The sequence below is a fragment of the Gopherus evgoodei genome, chromosome 24 (assembly GCF_007399415.2).
Source record: "Gopherus evgoodei ecotype Sinaloan lineage chromosome 24, rGopEvg1_v1.p, whole genome shotgun sequence".
NCBI classification, from domain to species: Eukaryota; Metazoa; Chordata; order Testudines; family Testudinidae; genus Gopherus; species Gopherus evgoodei.
In genome coordinates this window covers 3,154,746-3,168,270 of record NC_044345.1, presented here as the reverse complement: position 1 = coordinate 3,168,270, position 13,525 = coordinate 3,154,746, and the positions used below count along the sequence as shown (strand labels likewise).

Below are 13,525 nucleotides of genomic sequence, written 5' to 3'. Positions count from 1 at the left end.
ATGGAGTGATAACAATTTACGCTAGCTGAAGATCTGGCTAATGGTTCTTGAAGAATTGTAGCAATGCTGGGGTGGAAGAGCCCTTGAGAGCTCATCAAGTCCAGCCCCCTGCGCTGAGGCAGGACCAAGTAACTGAGACCAATCCTTGTCCCACCTGTTCTGAAAACCCTCCAATGACGGGGATTCCGCAACCTCCCTCAGAAACCTATTCCAGAGCTCAGCTCCCCTGAAAGTTTGGAAAGCTTTTCCTACTAGCTAACCTGTTGCCTGATTTTTGTTGAGAGGTTATTAATTATATTGACCGAAGAATTTCCAATTGATCGCTGATTAGATTTGAGGTTTGAAAGGTTCTAGTCCTGGTATCAGCACAACAGAATGAAGTTCAATGTCTTGTTGGGAACCTGGACATACACAATGATCACACTCACCTGGATGTTCTTATCCTGAAATATCCGCAGCTGGCTTCTGTTCCTATTCCTAGGTTTCCCTGATCTCATTTTACACCCCAAATTCCCTAAACACAATATTCTCAGTTCCCCGATAGCTCAGGGTTACTGTTGGGTAACTCAGTTATGCTCAGGCTCAGAAGCCTCGAAGCTTTATGCTAACTACTTAAGGGAAATAGCTCGCAGGGTGTAGATCTGTGAGTTCCTCACATCACCGCTCCATAAAATATCTTCAGGATTGCTCTGAGCTAGGCTATGTCTACACTACAGCTGGGACTGACACTCTGAGATCAATCCACCAGCAGTAGATTTAGCAGGTCTAATGAAGGCCCACCAGATCAACAGCGGAACACTCTCCAGTCAACCCCTGTACTCAAGGCCGGCGCTACCATTTAGGCAGCCTAGGCAATCGCCGAGGGCGCCAGAATAATTGGTGGGCGCCGTTTTGCCGGAGGGGGCGGCAGGTGGCTCTGGTGGAGCTGCCGCAGTGGTGCCTGCGGAGGGTCCGCTGGTCCGCGGCTCCGGTGGAGGTGCCGTAGTCGTGCCTGCGGACGGTCGGCTGCTCGCATGTCTCCGGTGGACTTCCTGCAGGCACCACTGCGGCAGCTCCACCGGAGATGCGGGACCGGCGCGCAGGGCTGCGAAATTGCCGTCCACCTAGGGCGCTCAAACCCCTAGCACTGGTCCTGCCTGTACTCTACCCCTGATGAGAAGAGTAAGGTAAGTCAACAGGAGAGTTTCTCCCATCAACCCTATGCAGTGTAGACCCCGCAGTAACTCAACCTAAGGTACATCGACTCCAGCTACATTATTCACGTAGCTGGAGTTGTGTAGCGTAGATCGACTTACCGCGGTAGTGTAGACATAGCCCTAGAGACTGGGATCTCCCATGCTTCAGATTAAGCCCGTTACTACTTGCTCTACCTTCAGTGGACATGGAAAACCATTGACCCCGTCTTCTCTATAACAGCCCTTAACATATTTGAAGACTTATCAGGTCCCTTCTTTTCTCAAGACTAATCCTACCTAGGTTTTTAACCTTTCATAGATTAGATTTTCTAAATCTCTTATTTTTGTTGCTCTCGTGGACACTCTTTCTCTCTCTCCAGCTTGTTCACATCTTTCCTAAAGTGCGCCACCAGAACTGGACACAATACTCCAGCTGAGGCCTCCCCAGTGCTGAACAGAGCGGGACAATTATTCCCCGTGTCTTACATACAACATGCCTGTTAACACACCCCAGAATATTAGCCTTTTTTAAAAGCTGCATCACATTGGTGGCTCGTATTCAATTTATGATCCACTGTAACCTCCAGATCCTCTTCAGCAGTTCTACCACCTCCTCATGTTATAGTTGTGCATTTGATTCTCTTTCTCCCTCCCCCACCACCTTCCTAACTGAAATACTTTGCACTTGGCTTTATTGAATTTCACTTATTGCTGAATTCAGACCAATTCTCCAATTTGCCACAGTCATTTTGAATTCTAATTGTCCTCCACAGTGCTTGCAATTCTCCGCTTGGTGTCATCTGCAAATTTTATAAGCACACTCTCCATTCACTTATCCAAGTCACTAAGGAAAATATTGACTAGTACCAGTCCCAGTACTGCCCTCTGTGGCACACCCCCCTCCCATATGCCTTCCCATTCTGACAGTGAACCATTGATTACCTTCAATCCATAACATTTTTGCTCTGTTCAAGGAAAGAGTTGGTTAGATTAGAACTTAAACAGCCCCTGATAAAGAGCTGTATTCTAGTGGTTTGTGCTAGTCATTGGGGTACCTAGTCTTGAATCCCAGCTCTCCAGCTGACTCACTGGGTGAGTGAAGTGTTCTAATGACTCAGAAGCACTACGTTATTGCTAGTACAAGGATCCTTGGGTCAGGTCCTCAGCAGGTGTGCATTTTGCATTGCTCCGCTGAAGTCAATAGAACTATGCTGACCTACGCCAGCTGGGCCCTTTGTCCATCATTTGCTCTTCACTGATTTTGATTGTCTTGACTTTCCCCAGGTAGCAGACTTCACGGTGTACGCTGCTGTCCAGAGGGTGAGTCTGTCTTGCTGTGGTGGTAGCAGTATCTGGGCAAGCCACAGCGAATGGCCGTATTGGGTTCTGCAGAGGTTTCATCCTATGTAGCTGGGCCCACTGGTGTGTGAAGGGTAAACTTTCAAGGGGCTTGGCAGGATTTCCCATCCACGTTAACGGGAGTTGGCAGCGTCGTTGTCGCCATGCCGCTCCCAGGATATATGAGACCAGGTGGGGAGGTTGTCTCTTTTATTGGACCAGCCTCCATTGGTGGCAGAGATGCGCTTCCAAGCTACACCGAGCTCCTCTTCAGGAGAAGGTCTTGGGATGCCCATCAGTGTGTGAGCTGAATACAAGTTGGGGCAGATTGTTAAAACGTAAGGGGTCAGGCATGTGGCAGGAGGTCCCCTGAGATGGAGCAGGCAAAAAAGGCGAGTTTGTTATACAAAAGGGGGGTTGAAGGGGCCATTAAAGGTGAGGAGGCAGGTGTGTTACACGTCGTTGACCTGGACTGGAGCACTGCATGATTTGCACCTCTAGGCTGTGGTTTGCAAAGGGCCCTAAGGGAGTTAGACACCTGCAGTGAGATTTTCAAAAGGTATTTAGGTACCTAATAATGCAGACAGGTGGCTACTAGGTGTCAACTTTTTGAAAATCCTATCTGCATTTTTAGGCTCCTAAATACCTTTGAAAATCCAACCCAAACTTCCATTGACTTAGGCCCCTTTAAAAATCCAGGTTGTAATGGTTGGAGGGCAACATTTTCAAAGGCACCTAATGACTTAGATGGTCCCCACTAGGACTTGTGCTGCTGACATTAACGGTGAAGTCCTGACCCTGCTGAAGTCAATGGAGCCAGGATTTCACTCCATCCTCTAACCTTGAAGGCTTGGCTAAGTCCCGCTGCCAGTCGATGGGAGTCCTGCTCCTACGTCGCGTAGGTGCTTTTGAAAATCCCAGAGTCTAACACACAATGCCTAGCTCAGGGTCGGCCCATCAGCGGTGGAGGGATTGTTTTGCCCATATGCAATCCCTGGATGGCCCCACAGCAGCTGCTACACAGCTACTGATAACACAGCCTCTTAGCCAGTCCCATGTGTGGAGGCGGCAGAACAGGAGTTGGAACTGAGGTGAACATGCAGATGTTTGTTGGGCTTGGCATACAGATCTCCACCAGCCTTGAAGGAGTTACAGGGGAAGCACTCAGCACTTGGCAGGATCTGGCCCTTCGCCTGCCTTTGCTTTGCCATTCTGAGTCCAGCAGCCCCATCCAACAGGGGCATGAACTGTACTATTTAGGCACCTGTCCCTTTGGAGCATTACTTTTCCTGATGGAATAAGAGCTCTTTGCAGCCCTTGTTCCCTGACGGCTTTGTCAGTGATGAATGGCGAGGCAGACTGATTGCTGAGTAACAATCCTTTGCATGTGTCCTTGCTAGAGCAAGGCAGGGAAGCTGGGGTTTATTGCCCAGCTTATGAATGTTATAACCAACCGTCTTGCTCTGCTTCTCAGCCTCCTTCTGTCAAGAGGAAGAAAATCAACCCGTCCTTCATCTCGACCATCTACACGGAGGTAAGAGGTCCAATCCTGCCACACTGAACCCCTCTGGTGCTCAAGGGACAATGAGCCCTACTGGCAGCTGAATGCCCCCTTCCCCATGCCCCACAGAGTGGCCACTAACCACAGGGCAAAATGGCTAGTCTTGTTCCCGTGACCTCACTCCCTGCAGTGGGGAGAGGGAGGGAGCGTTTACCCCTCCTCCAGCTCTTCAAAGGGAAGGAAAGAGGAAAATTCCACATAGGTGTGGGCCAGTGGTTGAAATTAGGGGAGGTGTTCGCATTTACAGGGGGTTGTCAGGACCAATGAGATATATAAAAGAGATATGAATAAAGTAAATGTTTTGTTAGGATTATGCAAATTTAACATAAGAATAATGCAAGTTACACCAAACACATAACAGGTCTAGATTTCTAAAAATATATACATTTAAAAAAAAAGTATTTAATTTAAATTGACTTTTGAAAAGTAAGCCATCATGGAGTAAGAGGAAAGTCCTCTCATGGATCAGTAACTGGTTAAAAGATAGGAAACAAAGGGTAGGAATAAATTATCAGTTGTCAGAATGGAGAGAGATAAATAGTGGTATTCCTGAGGGGTCGGTACTGGGACTATTACTGTTCAACATATTCATAAATGATCTGGAAAAATGGGTAAACAGTGAGGTGGCAAAATTTGCAGATGATACAAAACTATTCAAGATAGTTAAGTCCCAGGCAGACTACGAAGAATTACAAAGGGATCTCATAAAACTGGGTGACTGGGCAACAAAAATGGCAGATGAAATTTAATGTTGATAAATGCAAAGTAATGCACATTGGAAAACAATCTCAACTATACATACAAAATGATAGCACCTGAATTAGCTGTTAACACTCATGAAAGATCTTGGAGTCATTATGGATAGTTCTCTGAAAACATCCGCTCAATGTGCAGCAGCAGTCACAAAAGCAAACGATGTTGGGAATCATTAAGAAAGGGATAGATAAGACAGAAAATATCATATTGCCTCTATATTAATCCATGGTAGGTGCACACCTTGAAGAGTGTGTGCAGATCTGGTCACCCATCCTAAAAATATATATATTGGAATTGGAAAAGGTACAGAGATGGGCAACTAAAATAATTAGGGGTATGAAACAGGAGGAGAGATTAAAATGACTGGGAATTTTCAGCTTAGAAAAGAGATGACTAATGGGGATATGATAGAGGTCTACAAAATCTTGACTGGTGCAAAGAAAGTGAATGAGGAAATTTTATTTAATCCTTCACATAACACAAGAACTAGCAGTCACCCAATGAAATTAATAGGCAGCAGGTTTTTAAAAAACTAAAGGAAGTACTTCTTCACACAATATAAAGTCAACCCAGGGAACTCTTTGCCAGGGGATGCTGTGAAGACCAAAACTATAACAGGATTATAAAAAGAACTAGATACATTCCTGGAGAACAGGTCCATCTGTGGCTATTAGCCAGGATGGGGATGGATGCAATACCATGCTCTGAGTGTCCCTAGCCTGTTTGCCAGAAGCTGGGAATGGGCAACAGGGGATGGTCACTTGATGATTACCTGTTCTGTTCATTCCCTCTGAAGCACCTGGCCTTGACCACTGTTGTAAGACAGGATACTGGGCTATATGGACCATTGGTCTGACCCAGTATGACCATTCTTATGTAAAAATTAATAATAATAAAAATGTTTAGTACAGAAACGCCCCAGCATAATGACCTCCCAAGATAACAACAATGTGAGATAACAACCTTGGCAAATAATGCATTTACAAAATCTTGGCCTACTAGGAAACATATTTATATAAGTTTCCATTCCCAGTCACAAATCTAGCATTCTGGAGCAAAGTGACTAAAATATAGTCCAACAAACAAATGTTTATTTAACATGCCCCTCACTATTCCCTCCACCGTACTCCGCTCACCGGTGTTGTCCTTGGTCAGTGGACACTCAGAGTTCAGAGGTGCTTTCACGTGAGTACACCTTCCAGGTGGGGGACAAGAAGGCACTTTGCTTGTTCCTCCAGCTGCTCACTGCTCGCTCTGGCCACGTCTGTTCGTTGTGCCACCATTCACTCCACCACTCTGTTGCCAATGGCCCTGCGCAGTCACCTTCGGCTGCCACCTGCCACTGTGACCTCTGCGAGTTGGTCTCTTGAGGTTCCACCAGCTCTCAGTGACTTCAGCTGAGCTCTCAGTGTGGGAACCTCGCTCGCTGCTAGCACAGTGTGGGCTGTCTCTTACACAAAAACACTGTCCCCACAGGAACACTGTCCCCACCACAGGACTAAGCACTTAGACCTGATTGTCACTGATTTCCGCTGCAGTGGTTGCTTAACAGAACAGAAGATTATCTGTGGAGCCTAATCAGCTCTGTCTTTAAACAGTGGAGAGGGACAGGTCCCCACCCTCTCTCTTGATGCCTTCAGATCATCACAGGTTAAGTACAGTTCTACTGCCCTTTACTCATACAATAAGAACAACATTACATCCCTCATTGCCCCCACATTCAAGTGGTTTGTAACCCAACCCCAGCCAAAATCTATCACTTGGACAACACAGCTCTGTTTGCTGGATACCTAGGTGGATTAGATTTGAATGTAAATATAATCTGGCCCTGAAGCCTTTCCCTGCACCTGTCACTATCTGTCAGGGAGAGCTCATTTAGACTTTGCTTACAAATCATCATTTGAAATTATTAGGTTGGCCAACACCACCGAAATGAATGCACTGACATCATAAAAAACAACAGCTGTATAAGGAAGCAAGGAAGCTAGTCTATGTTCATACTTTTAAAATCTATTATACTTTTTCAGATACACATATTTTATCATACACTCTATAAGCTTTTAAAGTGTGTATTAATGTTTCAGTTTAAATTCAGATTTCCAAACAGTCACTAAATTGGTATGTAACTAGCTCACAAAACTTGGGGGGGTGTTGGGGAAATTCAGGGGGAGTGTACACCCCCCCTGGGAGGGGTGTAGGGAAATCACTGGTGTGGGCCAGATCCCTGCTGGTGTAAACCAGCTGTAATTCCATTACAACTTCTGGCACCCTAGTTTCAGTTGGCTCAGATTCTCACCCGGTGTCAACAGCTGGCATAAGTCAGCATGGATTGCATCTAAAGATCTGGCCCCATATGTTTATTTCTCCTGCCTGGGGCCTGATTCTTCCACTGCTGGGCATTAGCAGCTTCCACTAGCTCCACGGACAGTGACTCCTCTCCGGCTGCAGCTCCATTTCAAAGCAGTGTGAGGCGGTCTTGCAGGCGCAGTCTGACCCTGTTCTTTCAAAGCAACTGCTGAGGTTCTTATTCCCTGCAGCCTGTTCTCCAGGGCTCTGTCCCTTCCACCAGGCAAGCCAGCTAACGTGGGCTAATGCTTGCAGCAAGCAGTCATGCTTTCGAAGCCAAAGCCATGTTGAACAGCCTGCTAATTATAAAGCAAATGACACAAGAACAGAATCATCAGTCTTGCGTCACCCGCTTGCTGCCAGATACCAATGAATGTCTCTTTGTTAAAATTCAGGGCCAGGGTCCCCACCTACTGTACATCAGCTCCAGTTTCCTTTTCACAGACCTGCTGGGCTCATCTCCCATCCAAACACTGTCCTTGTCACTCCCCATCACTGCTTGATTTTTGACGTGGCTAATTTCCTTGCAAAAATTCTTATCCAGCCTCATGGACCTGTCTTCCATGCGCTGCCCCTCCCCGGGATTGTAAAATCAGTAGATTTGGTGCCTCTGGAGTTTGTGTTTAAAGTGATTTCCCATTGAAGCACATTCAGGGTGGTTGGTTTTTTTTGTAGGTTCAAGAAGCCCCTTCCAAACCCAGGCGTCCTCAAATGCAGCGTCCATCTTCACCTAATCCTGGGCATCTGTATTCATAGCTTCTGCAGCCCCTCGCTGCAGGACACCACCTTCCTTTCTTTAAAGGCCTTTTCCCCATGGAGCGAGCTCCTTGTTGATGGACAGACCTTCGCCTGTGCGGATAAACACAGCTTTGATCAGTGCTGCTTGGATGCACAAGACTTTGGTTTTTTTTTCCTCATTGCACTCAGAGCGGAAATATCCCAATAACAGCGTCTTCATTCATATCGTGCAGTCCCAGGCCAAACCATGAAGGCTCATTGAAAACAAATAAACTAAGGGAGCAGAGAACATACCTGAACTTGTCTTTCATTGGGAAAGATTGTTTGAGAAGGTTTGATATGGAAAGATGGTTGATTTGGGGGTATTTATTTTGTTAATTGCATCTGGTTCAACACTCCTGTGCCATTTGCACACACACGTATATGGATTTAACTGTAAGCAATAGGCATTGTGGGTTAATTACCTTATTTATAGCTTTAAAATATAGCTAAGCAGGACAGCTGCAGGGTGTAACTCTCACCTTAATGCTAGTGTAAATCGGGGGTAACTCCACTGAAATCAACTGGGCCAGACACACTTGTGTAAATCAAGGGAGCTCCAAGTTACAGTTGTGTCAAACCAGGGTAAGTGAGAGGAGATTCAGCCCCTGCTCTTCAGGGAGGTGTCTCAGGGGCAGGGAACGGCACTGGAATTTGATGTTCTAAGTTTTGGTGACTGAGTTTTATAAGAGCCCAGCCCCAGCTCTCACGTCATTCTGAGGAAGTTGATGACTATTACCAATTGTTTTGTTTTATACAAGGAGTGCCCAGTGTCTTGTTAGAGTGACCAAGAGTCAAACTGACTAGAAACAAAAGTGAAATGGACCACCAGGTTTGTCCTGACTGAGAGAAATGCAAACCGGCAGAATAGAGAGAATCAAGAAGTTTTGAACCTTCCCGTGACTTCCCACACTTGTTGGGGTGATGGCTTTGGGCTGCTCTTAATGATCTGAATCCTGGGTCAGGATATTCCCCTCCAGTTGCACCCTGTGACGCATGAATTAGAATCACTAACAGGAAGCTGTATTGAGAGCCCTGAGCGAGGACTTTCCATGCCCGCTACAAGAAGAAAGTTCAGCAGGCCTGGGGAATTGTAGTGTCCTGGTGCTCTGCAGAATTTGTGTGTATAGAATTTCCAGCCCAGATCCTAAACTGGTATAACCTGGCACAGCTCTACTGACGTTAATGGAGCTATGCTGATTTAGGACAGAGCTTTAGCTGGTATAATGTATTTAAAGATGTAGCTGTGGGAGGAATACCTCTTGTATTATATTATAGGTGAGGCCAAATGCCCAGGAAAAATAAATACTACTTTCTGATGAGTACATGTGGTCAAATTTCTCTGTAAATATCTATTGTGACTAATACCTAGCTTTTGTACAGCATTTTTCATCGGTTCTCAAAGCATCTGACAACTGTACCCTCTTTTCTGACTGTAAGTGGTTCATAAGGTTTAAGTGGGATGTAAGTATTGGGCAGACTTTGTCTTGGCCCTTGGCATGGGGGTGAATGTCAATCTCTAGACACATTTGCCATTGACTTCACCAGAAATTCTGCCCAGAGGGTTTGATCTTACATCCATTGGAGTTAATGGGAAAGCTCCTGATAATGTCAGGGGGGGAGAGAGGAAGATGACCCTTTGTATACAAGCCAAGGGGTCACAGCAACAGCTCAGCCAACAGAGCTAAACAGTAAAGCTGGTTGGGAAGTGTTTTGGGTGGAAAATGCTGATCGTTGACAACAAAACCTTTTGTGGAAATGTCCTGGTGTTCATGAGAAGGCTTTGCAGATGCAGGGTGGGGAAAGATAGTAAGACCTCCGGTCAGTCAGTAGGCTGGGGCTCCGGGGAGGGCATTCACGTGGCATGTGGAAAACCCAGGTTGAAGTCCCCATTCCAAATCCAAGCAGAGCAGGGCTTTGACCCTTCATCTTCCACCGAGTAGGTCAGAGCTATGCTGTATCGAGCTTATTGCAGAGAGGAATTCTCATTTTCCGGCCAGCCCTATTAAATGGACGGATTCACTGGAGCAGCAGTTCTCAACCCATGGCCCATATCTGCTTGCAGCCCAGTCCGCCCCCAGCTGCAGCCCATGTGACATCCTCAGGGCCATACAGGTATTATATTTATTGTGTGGGTGCAGCCTACCTAACACAGAGAGAGCTGCCTATGTGGCCCATAATGACAAATAAGTTGAAAACCACTGCACTAGAGCAATCCCAATGGGTCCTTCTTTTGCTGCCTATAAGTAGAAGCAGACATAACATAGCCTGATCTATGGATTGTGTATTGATTATATTGATAAAAGCAATTACTTAAAAATTACCAGAGGGTTGACAGGCCCCAAATCAGGACCAGTGTTATTAAAATTACTGTTCCCTTGGGAACCCTGCTGTGCACAGTTGTGACACTCACACCTTAGGAACCCTTCGGTATCAATGAGTTATCACAAATACATTTAGCAAAGTCACAAACACTCGAAGCCTGCAAGGTAGGTAGAAACAATGCGGAATGTCCATTGGAACATCCATATACGTGCACCGTCCCTTGCAGACCAACCTGAAATGTTAGTCATCGTCTTCCCCCTCACCTTCCCCCTCATCACCAGTGGCCATCACTTCCCCACAGCTACATCTCTCTCCTCCTGCCCACAGGCTGGGATACAACCTTTATAATACATTACGCTGATGCCACTCTGTCTAATGCCTGTTCAGTAGGGTTTCTCCCCTCTTCCGTGTTTGTGTTTCCTCACCCTACTAATGTTAGGGTGTCCTATAGCTTAGTATATTAACGAGCTCACCTTTTCGTCAGTTTGTTGCTCTGGTATCCGTGTGGTCAGACATTTGTAGATATTCTATCCAAAAACCGGTGTTAGCTCATGTTCCTGTGGTTGGCTGGTGTTGTTATGGACAAATTCCTCCCTTACACATTCTATTCCCAGTTCTCCAAAACTTAGAGGTGGCTATTGGGCCATTTATCTGTGCCAAAGTTCATAGGCTGCAAGCCTCATGCTAACTGCTGAAGCCAGTGTCTTACAGGAGACAGGCCTGTGGGGTCATTGCATTACTGCTGAATAAAATAAATGCTAAAGCTTGTTCTATGGGCTATAGACAGAAATTGAAGTCCTATTGCTGCCTGGCATTGAGGCTGATTCTTTTCTTACTGGGGGGGTGTAGCGAGGCGGTGGGATCTCCCACAGCCCCGCTGAGGGAAAGCCCTTCCCCAACCCCGCTGTGGGCTGAGCCGCTGGGTCCTGCACCTGCCCCCTCAGAGGTCACGGCGCAGACCAGGAAGGTTAAAAGCTGACCTGCAGAGCTCAGTAGGAGCCCAGACACCACCAGGACCAGACATCTGCGGCCACAGCCAGCTGAGCCTGCCTCTTGCCCGCTACCCTGAGGACGACTGGCCAAGCCTGCCTCTTGCCCGCTACCCCGAGGACGACTGGCCAAGCCTGCCTCTTGCCCGCTATCCCGAGGAAGGCCGGGCCTGCCTCTTGCCCGCTACCCTGAGGACGACTGGCCAAGCCTGCCTCTTGCCCGCTATCCCGAGGACGACTGGCCAAGCCTGCCTCTTGCCCGCTATCCCGAGGACGACTGGCCAAGCCTGCCTCTTGCCCGCTATCCCGAGGACGACTGGCCAAGCCTGCCTCTTGCCCGCTATCCCGAGGAAGGCCGGGCCTGCCTCTTGCCCGCTACCCTGAGGACGACTGGCCAAGCCTGCCTCTTGCCCGCTATCCCGAGGACGACTGGCCAAGCCTGCCTCTTGCCCGCTATCCCGAGGACGACTGGCCAAGCCTGCCTCTTGCCCGCTATCCCGAGGACGACTGGCCAAGCCTGCCTCTTGCCCGCTATCCCGAGGACGACTGGCCAAGCCTGCCTCTTGCCCGCTACCCCGAGGACGACTGGCCAAGCCTGCCTCTTGCCCGCTACCCCGAGGACGACTGGCCAAGCCTGCCTCTTGCCCGCTATCCCGAGGAAGGGCCGGGCCTGCCTCTTGCCCGCTATCCCGAGGAAGGGCCGGGCCTGCCTCTTGCCCGCTACCCAGGGCCGGCGCTACCATTTAGGCGACCTAGGCAATGGCCTAGGGTGCCAGAATTTTGGGGGGGCGCTATTTTGCCAAGGGGGGCGGCACGCGGGTCCGATGGACTTACCGCAGTGATGCCGGCGGACGGTCCGCTGCTGGAAAGGCTTCGGTGGAGCTGCCGCACTCATTTCGGTGGACGGTGCGCTGGTCTAAAGGCTCCGGCGGACCTACCGCAGTCATGCCGGCCGCAGGTCCACCGGAGCCTTTAGACCAGCGAACCACCCGCCGGCATCACTGCGGCAGCTCTGCCGGACCCGCCGGGGGCGGCGAAATGGCCGTCCGCCTAGGGCTTCAGAAACCCTGGTGCCGCTCCTGCCGCTACCCCGAGGACGACTGGCCAAGCCTGCCTCTTGCCCGCCACCCCGAGGAGCCACTGAGCCCACCCTCGAACGCGTACCCAGAGGAGCCGATGGTGGCTGAGACCGCTGGCGATGCCTCGACGACTCCGGTACCTGCCGAGGGGGGGAGTGGAAGTGGCCCGGGGGCAGCCGACCCCAGTCTGGCTGCAGCACTGCCAGAGCCAATGTCAGTGGTGCGGCCAGGACCCCCCTGACAGCAGCGAGTCTCTGCCGCTGCTAGGGCCCCGGCTGGGACGCAGTGGAGTGGGAGGGCCTGCGTCCCCCCTGCTACCCCTCCAGGGGTAGCAGACTCCCCCTTCCCCTGGCCTGAGGAGGCCGAAACCTACTAATACTGACTCTGTGTTTGTTGCCCGCCCTGACCTAGGGCTGGGCTAAAGGCAGCTTGTAGCGAGGCGGTGGGATACCCCACGGCCCTGCTGAGGGACGAACCGCGGCCAGGCCGCACTACAGGGGGTTTCAGCTTGAAATTTCAGCTCTTTGTGTTTCTAGCAAGCGGAAAAAGTTTAAGGGCAGCTGCTGAAATGCCACAGACTCGGGCGTCCATCAGCACCTTCGGCTCAAGTGGAAGCTGTCATGTTATCGTAACGTATATTAGTAGGCTGGTTTGCACGTGGAGACAATCTGCAGTGTGCGCTGTTAAGGCTGATCCACTGGTTTGCTACATAGCCGTAAAGTTGCGCTCATGTCTTTGCACATTTCCTTCATCAAAATATAATAAGGCACACGGTAGATGTTCGCTCTCCCACCAGTTTCGCAAGCTTAGGCTCTCTCGACCTGTGGATTTTTGACTGTGAGTATCTATCTGACTGTGTGCAATGTGAAGACAACGATGTCGCCTGGTAATGGTTTGTTCATAATAGCGTCTCTTCAGTGTTAACATCACATCTTCCCAGTAATGGATGTGAACCACTCGGGGCTGAAAGGAAAGTGGGTCAGTTCTCAGCAGGTGTCGCAGATTCCCCTTTGTTTAATTCACTGCCAGTTCATCACTCCAGCTAGGTTCTAACTCTTGGAGACTGCTGGCTTCCAGCTACCGCGTGTGGGAGCATCTTAGCATTCTCTTGTCACTGGCCTCCCTTGAACTCAGCAGCTTAAATGCACTAGCCCAGCACACTGGCTCGCAGCGTGAATT

The 13,525-nt window shown here is 49.0% G+C and overlaps 1 protein-coding gene across 2 annotated transcripts in view; it reads left to right on the top strand.

Annotated features, from left to right (window-relative positions):
* Positions 1–8,207, top strand: part of LOC115639352 (natural killer cell receptor 2B4-like) — a 28,032-nt gene extending 19,825 nt beyond the window's left edge. For both annotated transcript variants that reach the window (XM_030542018.1, XM_030542017.1), the window contains exons 7-9: positions 2,460–2,495; positions 3,988–4,047; positions 7,852–8,207. In XM_030542018.1, coding sequence (XP_030397878.1) covers positions 2,460–2,495; positions 3,988–4,047; positions 7,852–7,932 — 177 coding nt within the window. In that variant the 3' untranslated portion in view covers positions 7,933–8,207. The remainder of the gene's footprint in view (positions 1–2,459; positions 2,496–3,987; positions 4,048–7,851) is intronic.
* The last annotated feature ends 5,318 nt before the right edge of the window (positions 8,208–13,525 follow it).